General features: G+C 45.9%; 1 protein-coding gene across 4 annotated transcripts; it reads right to left on the reverse strand.

The window, feature by feature from the left end:
• Positions 1 to 4,671: 4,671 nt before the first annotated feature.
• On the reverse strand, positions 4,672 to 19,638 carry LOC144142044 (defensin-like). 4 transcript variants are annotated; one of them, XM_077673481.1, is made up of 4 exons: positions 19,561 to 19,638; positions 7,438 to 7,514; positions 6,056 to 6,115; positions 4,672 to 4,974 (listed from the first exon to the last, which is right to left on the reverse strand). In XM_077673481.1, the coding sequence occupies exons 1-4, from the start codon at positions 19,599 to 19,601 to the stop codon at positions 4,853 to 4,855; spliced, it is 300 nt and encodes a 99-aa protein (XP_077529607.1). In that variant the 5' UTR covers positions 19,602 to 19,638; the 3' UTR covers positions 4,672 to 4,852. The 4 variants fall into 4 exon arrangements, with proteins under 4 accessions (XP_077529607.1, XP_077529620.1, XP_077529600.1 ...); XM_077673494.1 differs by having other exon boundaries at positions 6,056 to 6,100; positions 19,561 to 19,625; XM_077673474.1 differs by lacking the exon at positions 19,561 to 19,638 and adding an exon at positions 10,493 to 10,614.
• Between the last annotated feature and the right edge of the window lie 723 nt (positions 19,639 to 20,361).

The following is a 20,361-nucleotide window of genomic DNA, read 5'->3' on the forward strand; positions in this document are numbered from 1 at the left end:
TCACATCGCTCTACAAATACTAAAACCAGAGAGAAGTGAAATGCACTTAACCACACCATTTATTACTTCAAAGAGATATTCTTGGTAAGGTTAAATCAGTGCATGATGCATGAACGGTGTTTGGTTGAGTTGTATTGGTGTAGCACAAAAGTGAAAACTTTTTTTTATAAAATCAAAGTAAGCTCCAACCCGGTGTTAGAGGATCTGACTTCTCCGTCTCTGCGCCGTGGACGGAGGCGACGAGACTTGCGGCTGAGAAGGAGGAGGAAGAAATACTTCTGTTCAGATTTCTGAACGGCCCAGAGTGCAGCCTTGGGGAGTGATTCCCTCTTCTGTAGGGCCCATATGCATTCCGCGCGGCTTCTGTTCTGTCCACCCGCTGCAGCTGGGTAGGTAGAGAGGGCCTGGACAGCAGCATCTCCCATTGCTCTTGTTGGGTAGTTGACGGATAGAGAGGAGGGTGCTCAGGGCTAAAGTCGCACACCCCGATTACGGGGCGGAGTATTCCTACTGCTGAGAAAAATTTACATTCAGCGTCGAAGCGATTCGGATGCATTACGTGAAGACGTGTAGGCTGTGGGAAGGAGCCCGGATTGTATGAGCCGTAGGGTAGTTTGTTTTTCTCGGGAAAGGTCAGGGTAAGGCGAAGGTACGGTCTGTCTCAGAAGGCGATAATGCTGGGTTATCTCCAAAAACGTGACAAGCCGGTGACTGTCCTCGTGCAGCTCCATAGCACGGGAGGTAATAGCGCAGGCTTGTTGGAAGGGGGTACTCTTTGCCCTCCATTGAAGCGTGAGGGGGTGTCCAGATGAGCTGAATGGAACCGTTTGGGGTGTGGTTTTTTTAGCACGCGCAGTGCAGGTCAGGACACCCAACCCGACTGGTAATTCCAGTAGGCTTGCTGGGAATCGGTGACGTCCCTCCAAACCCATGGTTGAGTGAGAGCCAAGGTGATGGCTGCATCTTCGGCTGCCGTCTTTTCTTGGGTCCTAAGCGAGGTACAGGCAAGGAGGTTGGTTCTGGAGGTAGCCACGATGATGGCGTGTTGCTGCCCTCGATGTTTGGATGCGTCTGTGTGGATAACTGCATGATCCCCACCGAGTGTGGTGTTTAACGCTTGATCCCGGGCTTTTCGGTGCCCCGTGTCATGTGACGGGTTCATATTTGTAAGCGAAGCGAGCATCCTTAGTTTCAGTCTCCAAGAGTTGGGAGTACGTCAAGCGGAGTGACATTCTGGGCTGCCCAGCCAATCTGGTGAAGCATGCGGTTACCCACCCCAGTTCTGATTCGGGCCTTCTGGTAAGAAAGATGACCTTATATCAGGTCTTCCACCGTGTTGTAGAGCCCCGTGCTAAGCAGCCTCTGTGTGGACGCACTCATAAGAAGACAATGGCCTGCTCGACCACCTTTCTAATCATTATATAAAGCACCTCTATGTCCTCCTTGTCGAGAAGAAGACAGGGGGTTGACGTAAGTGACTCTCGAGAAGACAAAAGCTTCAATTAATCATAAAGTAGCGGATTCCTTTAGGCCTCGTTTCTTGGTGGCAACTCGCCTGATCATGTGTATGATTTGATTAATGCTGTTTTTGAATCACTCCAAGGAGACGTCACTCTTGGCATTAGCCTGGAGATGTAGGCCCATGATCTTGATGCTGGGGCTTGGAATGATGGCGTGGCCATCAAGGAGTATTTGAATGTATTCCTTGATTTGGCGTGAGGGCGGACGACAAGGAGCGGTGATTTTTTACGTGAACACTGGAGACACATTGGCGTACTAGAAGTGAGATGCCATGCATAGGTGTGAGCTTCCTTTAATTTTGTAACTCTTAGCACATGAGCAAGGTGCGCACAGGGCCGCTAGATGGGCGTAAGTGGTGGCGTGACGCTTTCACGTGATATTCAGCAAGAACGCATGGGGAAAACCCGTAGATGTGCTTGGTGAGTACACCACCTGTCTTTTCCGTCTTCGCGTGTGCTCGTAGCTAAATCGGTAAGACAACGGGCTCTCGCTTTGTTAGTCCATTAGTTCCAGGTTCGATTCCCGGCGGTGCCAGTAAATTCTTTTATTTGTTCGCTTGAGTTTTCTGGTGACACCAACGGTCGCGAAAGAACCCTTGGAGGGTAGAGGTAAAAAGCTTTGCTTTAAAACACTCAGCAATGGTCTCGCACAACACCCGTGGGCACGGGAACAGCAATAGAAATGGATCATCATTCTTTCTAGCATGTAATGAATACTTGTTACAAACCTGCATGTTGAAAACAACACGGGTGAATGCGACGCCGTTGGCGCTGCTCCCGTACCCACTGAAGCCTGCCGGGGAGGCGGCTCGTTTATGTTGGACGGGGAAGACGATGTCGCTGAAGATTAATTGGGCTGGAAACCGGAGGTCGAGTTCCATCCACGTGTCGGGGTCGATGAAAGTTGCGTTGTCAGGCCTTCCTAGGAAATGCACGCAGGCGTAGTGGCTGTTTCCAACCACGTTTTGCGGTAGTGCGTACGAGCAATCGGAGCACCAGAATACCACGGGCAGCCATGACGCGAGCAATGCAAGCAAAACCTGCATGTTGAAAACAACACGGGTGAATGCGACGCCGTTGGCGCTGCTCCCGTGCCCACCACTTCTGGGCATTTGAAGTGGGCATTTGCCCACTTCTGCCTCAAGCTTTTTTTTTCTTTTAGATGTCGAACTTTGGAATTGTAGCAGGCAATCCTGGCCTTCCGCAAAAGGTCAATGCGGGATTTTTCGGAAGGGCTGCTTACAAGACGAATGCGCTCCATTTTCCTCTTCTTTTGCATGCGAAAGTGATGTATCCGCAGTGTGTCTTTCACCCTTTCACAGCGGCCACAACTTCATACTTCCATAAACAACATGCAACTGCTGTGGCGCCAAACACCACATGCATCAATATACGCACACTCTGGTTTGATGTTGCGGCACGTGTTAGAATCAGGGCCACCCGCGACCACATGCTGGTTGTGAAACTCGCAAATCACAATTTCCAAGTTGCTCAAGCCGCATGAAGGCACATCACCACTTATGGCGTTTATAGTTATAGGGTGACCATAAATGAATTCGGCACGCGGTTAAAGCTCCCCACTGGATGTAACAGTTATATCTAGTGTATTTCTCAGGAAAGGTGCCTGGTCTCGCGTCTTCGCCCACGCCACTTCCGAAAAGACGACCGCCCCCATTTGTGTTGCCCACGCAGTTCCTGGAACTTTGATGCTGTTCGCATAACTTGAGAGACGTGAAAACATGAGCTGCTCTTCATCATTTTGGCTGTTGACAGGCACTCCCCCGTGACTTTACTTGACTACCCCGGGGCTGCTCGGCACTCCCAATGGTGCTTTTGTCGGGATGAGACTCGATTAGTCTGGACCACCTCGATCTGAACTCGTGATGTTGTCCTGACAAAAAATGAGAAAAATTATATCAATGCAAATAAAATTAAGGTATTGCGTATTAAAAATATGGTATCTATCAAAAGCAAGCAGGCATAAAAGCTACAGGCAAAGGCTTGGCATACAGCTTGCAACCTAAATGGCTTTCGCACGCAGCGTGTTACGTTAACAGCAGCTCAATTATTCAGTGCCCTCGAGTGGGAAGTGACTTTGAACCGGCGTTGCAGAGCAACTGCATCACACTCTCCAGTCACCCCTATGACTATCGCATGCCAGGATGGCATGCAAATTCAGCAGAACTTAATGTACAGAGAAGTCTGATTAGCTGGCATAGTATTACCAGGGCCAGTTTGGAAGCTGCTGCGCATTTGCAACCCAGGGCTCGGGTGTTTTTTCATAAATTTTAATCAAACCGGAGCTTTAACCGCCAAGTTACTTCAAAACACTTCTGCAGTAAGCCAAAGCGGACCATACCCAATAAAAAAAAAATCATTAACAGCATTGTTTATTTGAGGAAACAGGAACGCAACCCAACTGTGTGATGCTGGTACAAGGCGACTCGGTGGTGAATGACTGGTTCTCGCTAGTTATTTTTGCTCTTGATGAGTAACCGATTGGTTGGTTTTAAGTTCCTACTACTCGAAGTTCTTTCGCTAAATAGGCTTGTGTAGGAAATTCTCATTTTACGCTTTCGATCATTTATCTCATCAGGTCAGGAGTTTCACTTTCGCGCAACTCACATTACAGGCTACGCGAGACAGACGTCGGCAAGCTTGTTCAAGAATACCGGCAAGCAGAATTACAGTTTAGACTCGTGCGAAACCTGCGTAAACGTTTACACATACCCAAGTTTAATTTAAATGGGGTTACCTCTGCCTGCGCCACTCACCCGCGTGTTTGACAGAAAGTTCGACCATGTTGATGTGTCGTGAGCAGACATCTCCCGTTCAGTTGCAGTGCTGGTTTCAGCATGGCGTTAAAGCTGTAGCCTGTTTTTTACCCTTTGCGAGCCCGCTCAATGCCGAAATGTTGTGCAGACGAGGAAGAACTGATTAGCTGCTTAGCAAGACATCACAACTAACTTCATGAGTTGAGGAGGAAAGCCTTGGTGATACCGGAACTGCATTTTTTTCCGTATTTGCCTATATCGGGCAGCAAAAAGGGTATGCATTGTTTGTTTGTCAAGATTCCACACTTATAAGAGTCCACACAACACAGTTTGTTTTGAAATCTCTTCACGACCCCTTTCAACACTCCTTACGAGGGTTTCATATATCTCAGCTTTTATTAGAACACACATAAATAATCGCTACAACGCTAATGGCCACATGTGAATGTGTCGACCAGAGCTGCTCGCCTTTTTACCTTGCTCTGAACAGTGTATACAAACTTGGTTCTCCTTTGGGATGCGAAGCGTGTCGTCAGCGGCCGCCGGGCGAAGTTGTCTCTACTTGCGGTAGCACGTGCAAGTCTGCTTCACGATTCCAGCGCAGTATCCTCCGCGCCGCCCAATGCTACGGCAATGGCTGTGGCAGGCGCCCTGGTTAAACGGGCAGCCAAAGCCGCGTCCTGGAATGGACGACAGACGGAACTGTTTTCTCCTGTTTTCGCTGCGCCAGTTTTCTTATCAAGGGAGAGTTACGTAAACTTTCGTGGACATGTTTTCAGAGCATTACATAGGGCATAAATGACAAAATTCAATGGTTTGGGTGCGTTGGTTCCTCTTCGTTTCAACACTGCGCGAGCAAGTAACAACGTGCCACTGAATTTCACAAGGCAAATTCTGACCGTGGAAAAAAATTCGGGGTTATCAATAATAGAATAACTACAAATGAAATAGCTAGACATGGTAAAGCATAACAGGAAGGGCAACAACAGTATGCATTTATTTAATCACATTTTTTTAAAATGCAGAGCTCCGCCCGTGCGGAGGAGAAAAACATCATTCCTTTCCGGTTACTTATAGAGAAGGGCTTAGAGAGTCGTTTACTTCGTTTTTAAATACTTTAAATGGCTGCACGGTTTCCCGAGTCATTTGGTTCGTATTGTTTGTGACGCCATTAATTCCACAAAAATTACCTAGAAGGGGCAAGCGTGTCTTGCTAGCTTGAGCCAAAATGCAAGGTACACTTTCATTACTGAACTCACTAAGCTCCTCTCTAACAATTCTGTTTAAACGCAGAACAAGTTGTTCTACATATTGTAAAGGGCGCAGAAAAAAAGTACAAAAAAATTTTTGTTCCTGGCGCAGGCAAATATGTGCTGTCAAACACAAGCAGCAGCTTGTGAGAAGCCACAGGGGGTTGTATACCACATCCCTTCCAGTGTAGCCCGCGGTACATAGGATAACCTGCTGGTATTTGACGTAAACGTTTCATGAAGGCCAGACGTGGTGAGGAACGGCCGTAATTCGCATGCATAACACATCAGTGCGTGTTGTTGCTCTTTCACAGCGTTAAAAGTTGCTGCGTTGCCACCGCCTAATACCCGAGGCTATTCATAAGCAGTGCCAGGACAGTTTCAATTTTACTCAATGTTTATAGTGAATAAGGAAACGAGAAGTTCTACTGAAGCAACACTAAAACTCAGCAGGAGTTGAACCAAGGCTACGTATATTACAATGCATCTGGAGAAAAAGCAAAATACTCACGGACTCTGACGTGGGGCACGTCACTCTCGTCATCTTGAGCTGCTGCTGTGGAGATGAGTCCTACACATTAATATGGACATTTAGGGTTTTTAGCGCGAAAGCACTTCTACCTTACAGCTGCCGCTTTCGCGTAATATTTGTGAAGCCTGTTTCCTTAAGCCTGCGTTATATTACAGTTTATAACTACTCGCTTGCGCTAAGGTTTATGCGCAGCAGATTTAGCGGGCGATGCGAGAATGCGAGGGCCGACGTTATGCCTAACGTCATGCATGCTCTGACGTTATCGTCGTCACCGGTATCCGCATATCAAAGTACAATGAGTATGGCGTTACTCGGCACGTCGTAAGGCTCCACCGAAAGGTTGTCCATAGTTAAGGCCAAAATAGGGCGTTATACCAAACACTCAACTATCTAGTCTGTCGTAGTGAACTTGAACCCATTGGAAAACAGAACCAATTGCACGCCAAGCTGCAGGAACAGGTTGACATTGGCAAACCTCAAAGGCAAATGTTATGCCTAGGCTGGCGCACACGCGACACTTGCTGCGGTTATTCTAGCAAAGTGATATTACCCCCAAGACTAGTATATACAGGCAGTATGACATTGGTAATCGCCTTCTAATAAAATTTCGCCCCTACTCTGAGACCCAAGTGCGTGCTGTGAAGCCTTCTCTGGAGGCGACTAGAGAGTTCCACACCCACAGCGTGTTGGACTATGCTTTATCATCGGGAATGCATGCATCCTCTTCCCGATACTGTGTGGCTGGTGCTGCCAAACCATCTGTAATTTTTAAATTGTTAGAAGTGACGTTGCACCCATTCTCGGAATAAATACACGCCGCTCGATAAATATGGCGACATTTTATGCCCTTCTCAACATTCTAAGTTTGCTCAAAAGAAAGCGTTTCAAAGAAATTCTTTCATTGATTTTACTGAAGAGTGCTTTGACCTATTATCGAGAGGTTAATGATGGTCCTTTAAGTGTTACAAGCGGAGTTTCCGAATGAGCTGTTGCTCTAAAGGCGGAAAACGTAGTTAAGCGTTGCTTGCAAGGATATTTGTTGCGTGCTTTTTACGCTTGTGTTTAGTTTAACCAAATTTTGACCCTTGCGCATGGTACGCTAAATTACCTACTACCTATTGCTGACGTGGTGAATCAACAAAATGGGCATATATTATATCGTAATGCATATACGGAGTTCAGTTTTGCTACATATCTGGTGGAGAGAAACAGCTTTTAAGATCTGATCGTTAGAAAAGAGCAAAAAAATACCCTCTTTATATGAATGGTATAGTTTTATTTAATACGAGCCCCTAGCTCAGTACTCGCACTCTGACACAGAAGACGAGGAGGCACCAAATATTGTACCCGAGAAGACTCACCCGCTACAAGGACGAAGATGAGGGCAACAGCCAGGATCTTCATGTTTGCTTGTATAGGGTCAGCGTGGCTTGCTAGGCTGCATCATTGAGGGATTAAAAATAACGTCAAAAAGTGGCAAGAAGTGAGAACTTGGCTACACTTTATTGCAAAAAAACAGTGGGTGCTTATTCCGAATGAATGCTAAATAGACGTGATGTAACGTGGAGTACGCCAGTGGGAAACCAATACCAGATTCATAATTTTACGCTTCCTGACGCAGCTTTCCTGTCTCAGCTTTCACCTTCCGTTATTTCTCACAAGGTATTGCTTTTGTCGTTGTCACTGCAGATCTTGAGGCCTTGTTCATGGGTGGTTACGTGTTAGTAATTTTGTTCCGCTAGTTTCGCACCGCGTGACAGAATGTGATCAAAAGTCTTATCTAAAGCCTGTCAGCACGCTAAACATGGAGGCAATCAAACTTCCGTGATGAGGGTAGTTTGTTATAATGTCCCAGGTTTGGTGACGAACTTTGAATATGCATTCGACGCAATGGAAGTTGCTATTCGGCAAAACGTATTTATAGCTACAATTATTCTTGTTTTGCACAGGGCGACGCAAGCAGAGGGTATTTTCAGTATTTTATTGTTGAGGAGGTTGTAGCCGGTCCCATTAACTGTACCTTTAATGGCACCTTTAATGCAGAATGGTATTTTTGTATTTTTGTAATTTTGTATTTTTCCCCCGCTGACGAAGGGTTGGATGTGGATCGTGTGCCTGATTACTTTACAGATGGTCGGTTAGCTCCAAAGCGATGGGTGTTAGCGGCCGTAAGCAGACCTGCCATTCCGTCCTCTGGCTGTTTATGAAAAGTAATGGAAGCTCAGGTTGTGATAAAGTGGTTCCGTGTCAAAACCATGGGCCTTAAAGATTAAATGTGCGTACGAGATTTCCCCGCATGTCTTAGCCCAATAGGATTTTAATTATACCCTGTAACCGTTCTCTCCGGCGGCTTCCAACGGGACGCGGAATTAAAGTAAATCATTCGCCCAGTACCGGTTCTTATATATGGGCATGGGAGCGGGCATGGGAGCGGCGCTGCTGTACCCATGGCTGACATCTCTTGCCTTCGTCTTGTTCAGGTTCTGGCGTGGTTTGTCTCGTGCCTGCGCGGGAGCACAGTAGCTGCAAATTGGCCGTTCGCTATCTTGGGGGAGGCCGAAACAGCGACAGTATCTACTGGAGTGCGCATGCCGAATGCGTGGTCATCAGTTCTTTTCATGAAGTTTCATCAAGCGACACATCGTTTGAAGCAGCACCATCACAACAGGTTATAAGAAGCCCTCTCGTCTGGCGCCACTTCAGTGGGCATGGGAGCGGCACTGCTGTACCTATGGCTGACATCTCTTTCCTTCGTCTTGTTCAGGTCTGTAGCACAACCTCGTTATATGCGAAGCGTTCTAGCAACCGAGTTTACTCCTACTCCCATGCCCAAGTGTTGTGTATGTTGTCATCAAAGAATGCTCCTGATGTACTTGGCCTACTACTACTTTCTTCAGGTGATATTGAAAGCAACCCCGGTCCCAAGAAGAAACATGCCGAAGTACGAACTTCAGACCCAGATTCAGACTGGCGTAAAAAAATTCTTCAACACCTGCGCGACTTAAACAATGAAGTGTCCTCGCACAAGGCAAGGATAATCTTTTAGAGACCGTCAGCGAATTTAAGACCCCACAGCAATCCTTTGCCTCAAAAATAGTGGCTATTGATGACAGCTTGTCCAAAATTGAGACTAGATCTGCTGACATCGACAATATTGAAACAGGTTTGCAAACGGTCCAGGAATCTGTTGGGACAATTACCGAGCAAAACGCTGGCCTCCATTCTGGGTTAGATGATTTAGAAGACAATTCTAGCCGTAAAAATGTAAGTTTTTATAGGGTTTCTGACGAAAAAGAATCGTGGGAGGAAACCGAAAAGAAAAGTGTTGATATAATAAACGAAACCATGAATATTAGACTGCCTTGCGAAGCAGTTGAGCGTGCGCATCGTCTGGGTGGTCCCTACCAAGAACAAAAGTACCGACCGATTATAGTTATATTCGTAATCTTGAAAACTAAAAATGAAGTCCTCGCACAGAGTTAAAATCTCAAGGACTGTAACATAACGGTCTGCGAGGATTTTTCACCGGCCACTCGGCTCGCACGTAAGAAGTTCGTGGAATTCGGCAAAGCGCTTCCTAATTCACCGGCTTTCAAACTTAGACATGACAAGCTAGTTGTAAACAAAAAAAAAACTCGCGCCAATCCACCCCGTGAATGTGGTTGGAAAGCAAAGCTGTAAACGGCACCCGTAACGATTACCCATCTGACGTCACTTAAATTCACTCACATTTCTGTACAAACAGTAAAACCAAAGAATAGTGAAATGCACCTAACCACACCATTTATTACTTCAAAGAGATATTCTTCGTAAGGTTAAATCAATGCATGATGCACGAACGGTGTTTGGTTGAGTTGTATTGGTGTAGAACAAGAGTGGAAACCTTTTTTATAAAATTAAAGTAAGCTCCAACCCGGTGTTAGACGATCTGACTTCTTCGTCTCTGCGCCGCGGACGGAGGTGGCGATATTTGCGGCAGAGAAGGACACGGAGGAGGAAGAAATACTTCTGTTCAGATTTCTGAATGGCCCAGAGTGCAGCCCTGGGAAGTGATTCCTTCTTCTGTGGGGCCCATATACATTCCTTGAGGCCTGTGTTCTGTCCACCAGCTGAATGTGGGTAGGTAGAGAGGGCCTGGACAGCGGCATCTCGCGCTCTTGTTGCGTGGTTGACGAAAGAGAGGAGGGTGCTCGGGGATAAAGTCTCACATCCCGATTACGGGGCGGAATGTTCCTACTTCTGAGCAACATTTACATTCATTTTCGTAGTGATTCGAATGCATTAGGTGAAGACGCGTAGGCTGTGGGAAGGAGCCCGGATTGTATGAGCCATAGGGTAGTTTGTTGTTCTCTCGAAAGGTCAGGGTAAGGCGAACGTAGGGTCTGTCTCAGAAGGCAATAATGCTGGGTTATCTACCTGAACGTGACAAGCGGGTGACTGTCCTCGTGCAGCTCCATAGCACGGGAGGTAGAGGCGCAGGCTTGTTGGTGGGCGTATTTGTTGCCCTCCATTGAAGCGTGAGGGGGTGTCCAGATGAGCTGAATGGAACCGTTTGGGGAGCGTTTTTTAGCACGCGCACTGCAGGTCAGGACACCCAACCCGACTGGTAATTCCAGTAGGCTTGCTGGGAATCGGTGGCTACCCTACGAACCCCTGGTTGAGTGAGAGCCAAGGTGATGGTTCCCTCTTCTGCTGCCGTCATTTCTGGGGTCGTAAACGAGGTACACGCAAGGAGGTTGGTACTGGAGGTAGCCACGATGATGGCGTATTGCTACCCTCGATGTTTGGAGGCGTCTGTGTAGATAACTGCACGATCCCCACTTAGGGTGGTGTTTAGCGCTTGAGCCCGTGCTTTTCGGTGACCCTCGTCATGTGAGTGGTTCATATTTCTAAGCAAAGGGATAATCTTTAGTATTAGTCACCAAGAGTCTAAGAGTACGTCAAGCGGTGCGACATTCTGGGCTGCCCAGCCAATCTGGCGAAGCATGTGGTTACCCACCGCAGTTCTGAGTCGGACCTTCTGGTTATAAAGATGGCCTCCTATCAGCTCTTCCACCGTGTTGTGGAGCCCCGTGCTAAGCAGCCTCTCTGTGGACGCACTCATGAGAAGACCAATGGCCTGCTGGACCGCCTTTCTAATCATTATATAAAGCATGTCTATATCTTCCTTGTCGAGAAGACGACGGGGGCTGACGTAAGTGACTCTCGAGAGGACAAAATCTTCAATTAACCGAAAGGTACCGGATTCCTTTAGGCCTCCATCTTGGTGGCAACTCGCCTGATCATGTGCATGATTTGTTTAATGCTGTTTTTAAGGCGCTGCAAGGAGACGTCACCCTTGGTGTTAGCCTCGAGATGTCGGCCGAGGATCTTGATGCTGGGGCTTGGAGTGATTTTATGGCCATCAAGGAGTATTTGAATGTATTCCTTGAATTGGCGTTAGGGCGGACGGCAAGGAGTTGTGATTTTTTATGTGAACACTGGAGGCCACAGGCTTCAGCACATTGGCGTACTAGAAGTGAGATGCCATGCATTGGTGTGAGCTTCCTTTATATTTGTAACTCTTAGCACATGAGCAAGGAGCGCACAGGGCCGCTAGACCGGCGTGAGTGGTCGCGTGACACATTCACGTGGCATTCAGCGAGAACGCAGGCGGTAAACCCGTAGCTGTGCTTGGTGAGTACACCACCCGTCTTCCCCATCTTTCCGTGGGCTCGTAGCTAAATCCGTAAGACAACGAGTTCTTGCTTTGTTAGTCTATTAGTTCCAGGTTCGATTCCCGGCGGTGTCAGTTGATTGTTTCATTTGTTCGCTGGAGGTTTCTGGTGACACCAACGGTCGCGAAAGAACCCTTGCGGGGTAGAGGTAAAAAGCTTTGCTTTAAGAAACATTTACCTATGACCGGTCAGTCCACACAGGTCACGAAATCGCTCCACGTGGTCCTTATAGTTGTAAAAAAGGCTACGAATGGCGTGCTTCTAATACTCGTGCACGTTCCAGTCACCCTCCTCTTTCATCCAATCCGTCAAGTTCCCCACCTAACAATAAGCGAGGGGTAGTGATGCACGCGATTCATTTTCTCGGTCAGTATCGTTTATTGTTTCTAACAAAAGAAGTGTAATGAACAAAGGCGATGAACTCTGCTCTATTATAAATTCCTGTGATGCTGACGTAGTTTCATTAGTCGAGACTTGGCTAACTGCAAAAGTGCGAAGTAACGAAGTTTTCATGAGCGATAAAACGTATGACGTATATCGATGCGACAGAGAAAACAGACACGGAGGAGGAACACTGGTAGCTGTATCTCGTAACATACTGTCGTTTCGTATTAATGTGGCCTCGCCGATAGAAACAGTACGGGTGTGCATTACCCTCAAATCTACAAAGTTAATACTGGGTGCCTGTCACCGCCCTCCTGACGCGGCACCGACATAAATGATCTACATGATGTTCTTAACACGGTTGTGTGCCGTTCTTTCCCTGCTGATTCTCTTGCTTGGCGATTTTAATTTCCCGAACATTGTCTGGTCCTCCAATAGTCCGACACTTGAGCCTTTTTCTTCGAATTCGCAAGGTTTTGTAGAACTGTGTATCTGTTTTAACTTAACATAGCCTTTGTCAAAACCAAACAGATGTACTGCTCAAACTGCCAACACTTCAGATATAATTCTAACTACACATCCAGATCTTCTATCAGGTATCACGAACCTTTCCGGCCTAAGCGACCACTCTCTGTGGCACTTTGCAATAAACGTTTCTCCTCCACGCAACCCCTGCACTGTGAAACTAATCCGTGACTATAAACACGCTGACTTTGATGCTATAAACGAAAACTTATACGCTTACTTGGAGCCTTTTGTAACAAATTTTGATCAGCGCACTGTGCATGAAAACTGGGAATTGTTTTGCGCATATGTGGATGAGCTAACTAACACCTATATTCTAATTAAGCGTATTCGATCCCGTGCTAAGACACCCTGGTACAATAATAATCTCAAGCGACTAAACAATAAAAAGAAACGCCTTTTTCGCACCGCGAAAAAGCGCGACACGAACGATAGCTGGACTGCTTATCAGGTTGCTGAAGAAGACTATTTGAAAGCCGTTTCTGACTGTAAAAAATAATTTTTTGATAATACTCTGCGCAGCTTGTTTGCACGGGATCCTAAGAAGTTTTGGAACATAGTAAATGCTAAGGAAGACAGCTCAATTTCTTTTAACGATGAATCGGGTCAGCCCATACCTCTCGCCGAATGCCCGTCAGTGCTGAACAATGTCTTTTCAAATTTTTTTCGCCCGCATGTTCCACAAATGAATGCCTCAGTTTCCCACAGGCTGATTTTATTCCAATGCTTCCTATTCTCATTGAACCAGCCGGAATAGTGAAGCTGATTGAATCCTTATAAGAGCCATTAAGAGAAAATACGACTTCGTTTAATTTGAAAGAACTAGGATTCAGTATCTCACTCAGCTTCCATTAGAGCCACAGAAGATGTTTTCTTAAGGGAAAAAAATCGCGCCAATCCACCCCGTGAATGTGGTTGGAAAGCAAAGCTGTAAACGGCACCTATAACAGTTACCCATGCGACGTCACTTAAATTCACTCACATCGCTCTACAAATACCAAAACCAGAGAGAAATCAAATGCACTTAACACACCATTTATTACTTCAAAGAGATATTCTTGTTAAGGTTAAATCAGTGCATGAATCATGAATGGTGTTTGGTTGAGTTGTATTGGTGTAGCACAATAGTGGTAACTTTTTTTGTAAAATTAAAGCAAGATCCAACCCCGCGTTAGACGATCAGTCTACTCCGTCTCAGCGCCATGGACGGAGGCGACGAGATTTGCGGCAGAGAAGGAGGAGGAGGAAGAAATACTTCTGTTCAGATTTCTGACCGGCCCAGAGTGCAGCCCTGGGGAGTGATTCCTTCTTCTGTAGGGCCCATATGCAGTGCGCGCGGCCTGTGTTCTGTCCACCCGCTGAAGCTGGGTAGCTAGAGAGGGCATGGACAGCAGCATCTCCCATTGCTCTTGTTGGGTAGTTGGCGGAAAGAGAGGAGGGTGCTCAGGGCTAAAGTCGCACACCCCGATTACGGGGCGGAGTGTTCCTACTTCTGAGCAAAATTTACTTTCAGCGTCGTAGCGATCCGGATACATTAAGTGAAGACGCGTAGGCTGTGGGAAGGAGCCCGGATTGTATGAGCCGTAGGGTAGTTTGTTGTTCTCTGAAAATGTGAGGGTAAGGCGAAGGTACGGTCTGTCTTAGAAGGCGATAATGCTGGATTATCTCCCTGAACGTGACAAGCGGGTGACTGTCCTCGTGCAGCTCCATAGCACAGGAGGTAAAAGCGCAGGCTTGTTGGCTGGGGGTATTTGTTGCCCTCCATTGAAGCGTGAGTGGGTGTCCAGATGAGCTGAATGGAACCGTTTGGGGAGTGGTTTTTTAGCACGCGCAGTGCAGGTCAGGACACCCGACCCTACTAGTAATTCCAGTAGGCTTGCTGGAAATCGATGACTACCCTCCGAACCCCTGGTTGAGCGAGAGCGAATGTGATGACTGCCTCTTCTGCTGCCATCCTTTCTTTGGTCCTAAACGAGGTACACGCAAGGAGGTTGGTTCTGGAGGTAGCCACGATGATGGCGTATTGCTGCCCTCGATGTTTGGAAGCGTCTGTGTAGATAACTGCATGATCCCCACCGAGGGTGGTGTTTAGCGCTTGAGGCCGTGCTTTTCGGTGACCCTCTTCATGGGAGCGGTTCATATTTCTAAGAAAAGAGTGCATCTTTAGTTTTAGTCGCCAAGAGTGTGGGAGTACGTCATCGGAGTGACATTCTGGGCTGCCCAGCCAATCTGATGAAGCATGCGGTTACCCATCGCAGTTCTGAGTCGGACCTTCTGGTTAGAAAGACGGCCTTCTATCAGCTCTTCCACCGTGTTTTGGAGCCCCGTGCTAAGCAGCCTCTGTGTGGACGCACTCATGAGAAGACCAATGGCCTGCTTGACCGGCTTTCTAATAATTATATAAAGCATCTCTATGTCTTCCTTGTCGAGAAGAAGACAGGGGGTTGACGTAAGTAACTCTCGAGAGGACAAAAGCTTCAAATAATCGAAAGGTACCGGATTCCTTTAGGCCTCGCTTCTTGGTGGCAACTCGCCTAATCATGTGTATGATTTAATTATTGCTGTTTTTGAGGAGCTGCAAGGAGACGTCACTCTTGGTGTTAGCCTCGAGATGTAGGCCCGGGATCCTGATGCTGGGGCTTGGAGGGATGGCCTGGCCATCAAGGAGTATTTGAATGTATTCCTTGATTTGACGTGAGGGCGGACGACAAGGAGCTGTGATTTTTTACGTGAACACTGGAGGCCACAGGCTTTAGCGCATGCGTACTAGAAGTGAGATGCCATGCATTGGTGTGAGCTTCCTTTAATGTTTGTAACTCTTAGAACATGAGCAAGGTGCGCACAGGGCCGCTAGACGGGCGTGAGGGGTCGCGTGACGCTTTCACGTGGCATTCAGCAAGAACATAGGGGGTAAACCCGTAGATGTCCTTGGTGAGTACCCCACCTGTCTTCCCAGTTTTCGTGTAGGCTCGTAGCTAAATCGGTAAGACAACGGGCTCTCGCTTTGTTAGTCTATTAGTTCTAGGTTCGATTCCCGGCGGTGCGAGTAAATTCTTTTATTTGTTCGCTGGAGTTTTCTGGTGACACCAACGGTCGCGAAAGAACCCTTGGGGGGTAGAGGTAAAAAGCTTTGCTTTAAAAGCAAGAAGTATTCAAAAAGTTCAAATTTTGTGCCACAGTGATGTGTTATGAGCAAGAATGACGTCATACGGCCCAACAATAAAATATAATTTTCAGTGCGTAACTGCACGTTAGCATTCAAGTGATGCGGTCAAATGGAACTAGATTCCCCATTAAAGACGTCCAGTCATGTGCCGTTGCGACAGGTCAGTTAGGCGGCCGGCAATTGCACAAACAAGGTTCCGTGACGTCATAGAAAAGTTGCGGGAAATTGGCTAGGGGGTCGCGACTGCTTCACATGTTTTCTTTAATATCTCCGTTATTTGTTCGAAGATTGCGATGATGTTGGTATCATTGTTATCAGGACTAAGCAGTATTTCTAATAAACCCAACTTGTATTTTGCCTTCATGGCTCCTTTAAAGTTGTCATCGTCCTGCGGGCCAGAAAACATTACCTTAAAATTCCTAAACCAAACTAAAATGTATTCATCCATCTTCCTAGCAAATATTTTTCAGCAATCCTTAGAATCAGGTTCGCTTCCGACGCATTGGAAAATCGGGAATGTGGTCCCTCTGTTGAAATCAGGTGACAAACATTCTCCATTTAACTACCGCCCCATTTCTAGAACAAGCGTATCTTGCAAACTATTGGAGCACGTATTGTACACCCAACTTTTCAGTTTTCTCGAATTCAATTCGTTTATCGTCTCATCTCAACATGTCTTCAGGTGTTCATATTCATGCGAAACACCATTGCTGCTCTTTACTCACAATTTACATACCATACTAGACAAAATATCCAGAATAGACTGCGTTTTTCTAGATTTCTCGAAAGCCTATGATAACGTTGATCATCGTTTATTATTGTTGAAACTTTTCCCTCTGAAAATAGATCCAAAATTATTAACCTGGCTGGAATATTTCCTCACTAACCACTTTCAATACGTTACCCTAAACAACTACAATTCCTCTTTGATTTCTGTAACCTCAGGCGTGCCACAAGGCTCCGCTTTAGGTCCACTACTGTTTTTAATATATATTAATGACCTTCCGAAGTGCGTTTCATCTTCTATCCATCTCTACGCTGATGACTGCGTCCTTTATCGAGAAATAGAGGATGATACTGACCAGCTTTTGCTGCAGTCAGATCTAGATGGTATCTCGCGGTGGTGCAAAACTTGGAAAATGCAACTAAACCCTGACAAATGCAAACTAATGCGGTTTTCTCGCCAAAACGAACCACCTTCAGTTTACAATCTTAGTGGCACCTAGTTGGAAGTCGTCTCATCTTATCGCTATTTAGGTGTAATTGTAACTTCAACGCTTTTATGGAAAGCACACATCGAATACATAACCAGTAATGCCAACCGCACATTAGGCTACCTCCGGCGACATTTCCGCGAAGCTCCGGTTTCTTTAAAGCTGTTATTCTACAAAACTCTTGTAAGACAAAAATTAGAATATGCCGCCTCAATCTGGGATCCGAATCAAACTTCTTTGCAACACACCCTTTAATTTGTACAGAATAACGCCGCCTGTTTCATCCTTTCAAACTACAACAGAACTGCTAGCGCAACACAGATGAAGTTAACTCTGCAACTACCGCTGTTATCATTACGAAGAAAAGCTTTCCGCCTCTGCTTATTCAATAAAATTTATCATCACCAGTGTTTAGACAATGAACTAATTCCAAGGCCATCTTATCGCTCTTCACGTGTCGACCACGCCTACAAAGTCGCGAATATTTTTTGCCACACAAACTCATTTTTTAATTCTTTCTTGCCGCAAACCTCGACCGAATGGAACGATCTTCCCGGTGACATTGCATCAATAGCCGATTCAAATCTTTTGCGCCGGTCGTTGTTTGACTCTTTCGGGTGTAGTGATTCCACGTGATATTCTTTCTGTTCGTGTTGTTGTTCTATTGCTTGTTGCTTATTTTCATTTCTCTTGAATAACTGTTCTTGAACGCATGTTTTGCGCATTTCTTGTGTAGAACTGTGTAAAGTTTGTGTAGTTAGCTTTGTAGCCGGCAAATGGTTTCCGTTTGTTCGTTACTACGCTAATATTTCTACGCATTCATCCAGAAGAACCACTAGCGTATTTTCTTAAGTACTTTTGTTGTCTCTACTACCAGCTTATGTAGTATGTTGCATTCTTGCCGCTTTGTTACTTGCTACTTGTATTTTTTTCCAGAAACCCACTCCCCTCTTCAATGCTTGTGTGATTGAGGGTACTTGAAGTAAATAAATGAATGAATAAATATATATATAATTTACGGCAAAGTGATGTTTACTCCGAAATTTTGTTCTCACTACAGATAGTAAACATTAAGCTCACAGTGAAATCGAAGCAGCTCCCTCACAGCGCTTTTCACAGGGCAGAAGCGGGCGAAGTAAGCTGTTACGTTAATTTTAGTCAGAAACCTGTATCGCAATCATTTCCGCCATAAACAGCTTCAACACGACTGTCCCAGCATTAACTGGCGGATTTGCAGTCACTCATGCCGCGCCGGAATTCTCTGATGACTGCCGTTTAGCCCGCTCTATACGCCCATTACGAAGTTGCTTGAAACGACCAAATACGCCGTCGGAACAACGATGATATCGAATAAGGTGTAATTTAAGAAGCCAGTGACCGTAACTGTTTTTGAAACTTTCGTGTTTCAGTAAAACGACAGTTATGTTTAAAGGGCAGAGAACGTCCACTTCAGCTGGCAAAAGACTGGCGGATGGATACACCTGTACGCTTTCTCATTGTTCAACATTACAAGCAACTAGGAAAGGTTACGCAACAACATATTCAGCAGCTGTCTACGAAACCTCCTGCTATTAGAACAAGGGCTGCAATGAAGTATTAAATGTTTACCGATATTGTGCAAATTCGGAGGTACAGCCACTACCAAAAGTTTACGGACCAGGAAAATGGCATTTTTAGGTGATTTATCTTCCGGTAGCAGCCCTACAACCTGCAGTGTTCATTTCAGATAACTTATAGTTACTAAAGTAAATAGAAATACGGCACATAGTACCCAGGTCTGCCGGGCGTCAGAGAAATAACCCGAAATTGCTGCTTTCGAGGTCCGTAATTTTTTCCTCTTGGGTGTACATGGTATAATGTCGTATCCCATATATGCACAATGAACTGGAGAAAGCGAATAATGATATTACTAAATTTTTGACACGTGAATAAAATTTATTGCAATAATTATTTCTCTCCTTCAAATATTCTCCAGGCTTATCATTCCTGTACTCAGCATTACTGCTTACGTAGCTACCAAAATTGTCCACGGCTAATCACTGTCCCTTAAGCTGGTTCCATGGGGAATGTTGGTGACGCATGACCAAATTTAGAACCGCTAATGTACTGAAGATACTGTGAATGCTTTAGAATTAAAACTTCGGGCACATTCACGCAACTAAACCGAAATATCCTGTTTTCAAAACTGCTGCTCTAAGCAGTAAGTTTTAAACTTCGATCAGAATAGTTTCTCCCAAAAGTAAATAACTATTCAAAGCCATGCATGAGGCCCCCATGAATGCGGCATAAAGGAGTCATAAATTAACAATTGATGCATATCTAACCAAAGCTGATAGAATACCAGATTTTGGAACCATCTATACTTTTCCAATGACTGCGGCCTCAATTGCTTCATTGAGCTCACCATTCATTAGGGGGGCGTGGGGAAAGAATCAGCTTTTTAACCAGCACGGCCAAAAGGAGTGTAAAGTAGCTCACCTTATGGTTAGGCGCCCGAGGCTGAGAGTAGTTTTATTCATGCTGGCGAGGTTCTTATATACTGAATGTGGTGATGGAAGCAACGAGGAAATAGTGCCGAACCACGCGTGGTTTTTCCCGCTGTTCGTAGAGTGCGTATTGCCCCGAAGTTGCATGGTTGTTTCTTTGCGGTGACTAAAATGACGCGGGCCCGGATTTACGCCGGTCAACGTATACCTAGACTTGATTCATGCCGCTTGTTCCCGAGGCCACCTGCCTTGTGTTAGTGCCGCATGGCGTAAGCCTGGAGTAACGTACAGTTACTTTGTGTTGGGCAAGGAGCACGAAGTACACCGACAGTCCCGCAAGCATTTTCCGGGCATTTTCCGGCTACACAAGCCTGGTAAAAAAAAGCGCAGAAAAATAAAGCCGTGTTTTCGGGGCTGCATGGAAGACTGCATACCCGATTTTGAAGCCCGCTTGGATTGCTTTCGAAATGAAACAAAGAAAGCCAGAAAAGTTCTTCTTAAGGCAAAGCTTTCTCGATTTCACTAATGGCGGTGTCGTAACAAAACGCACGCTAGAAAAGTGAAGTGAAGTGAAGTGAAGTTTATTTTCCTTTTCATAGAAAAGAGGGGACCGAGGAAAAAGGCGGTTAAGCCTGACGAGGCCTCGGTACCCTGAGCCTGTAAGTAGTACAGATGCAAACGCAAAAACACTTAATACATAGAATGGGCAGCAATCAAAATACAAAAGTAATATATAAGCAGTAACACTTACTAGAATACAAAACATGTGCACAATCATGGGCAAATACAAATT

Source organism: Haemaphysalis longicornis, unplaced genomic scaffold (genome assembly GCF_048455015.1).
Source record: "Haemaphysalis longicornis isolate Haplotype H1 unplaced genomic scaffold, Haemaphysalis longicornis Haplotype H1 scaffold_1, whole genome shotgun sequence".
NCBI classification, from domain to species: Eukaryota; Metazoa; Arthropoda; class Arachnida; order Ixodida; family Ixodidae; genus Haemaphysalis; species Haemaphysalis longicornis.

Excerpts from the sequence above, each read along its gene's own strand:
- LOC144142044 (XM_077673474.1), bottom strand. The coding sequence starts at position 10,587 with ATGGAGGGCAACAAATACGCCCACCAACAAGCCTGCGCCTCTACCTCC. Across the intron at positions 7,515-10,492 it reads CACCCGCTTGTCACGTTCAG|CCTAGCAAGCCACGCTGACC; the intron begins GTAGATAACCCA and ends TCAATGATGCAG. Across the intron at positions 4,975-6,055 it reads CGTGCCCCACGTCAGAGTCC|GACGCGGCTTTGGCTGCCCG; the intron begins GTGAGTATTTTG and ends CGTCCATTCCAG.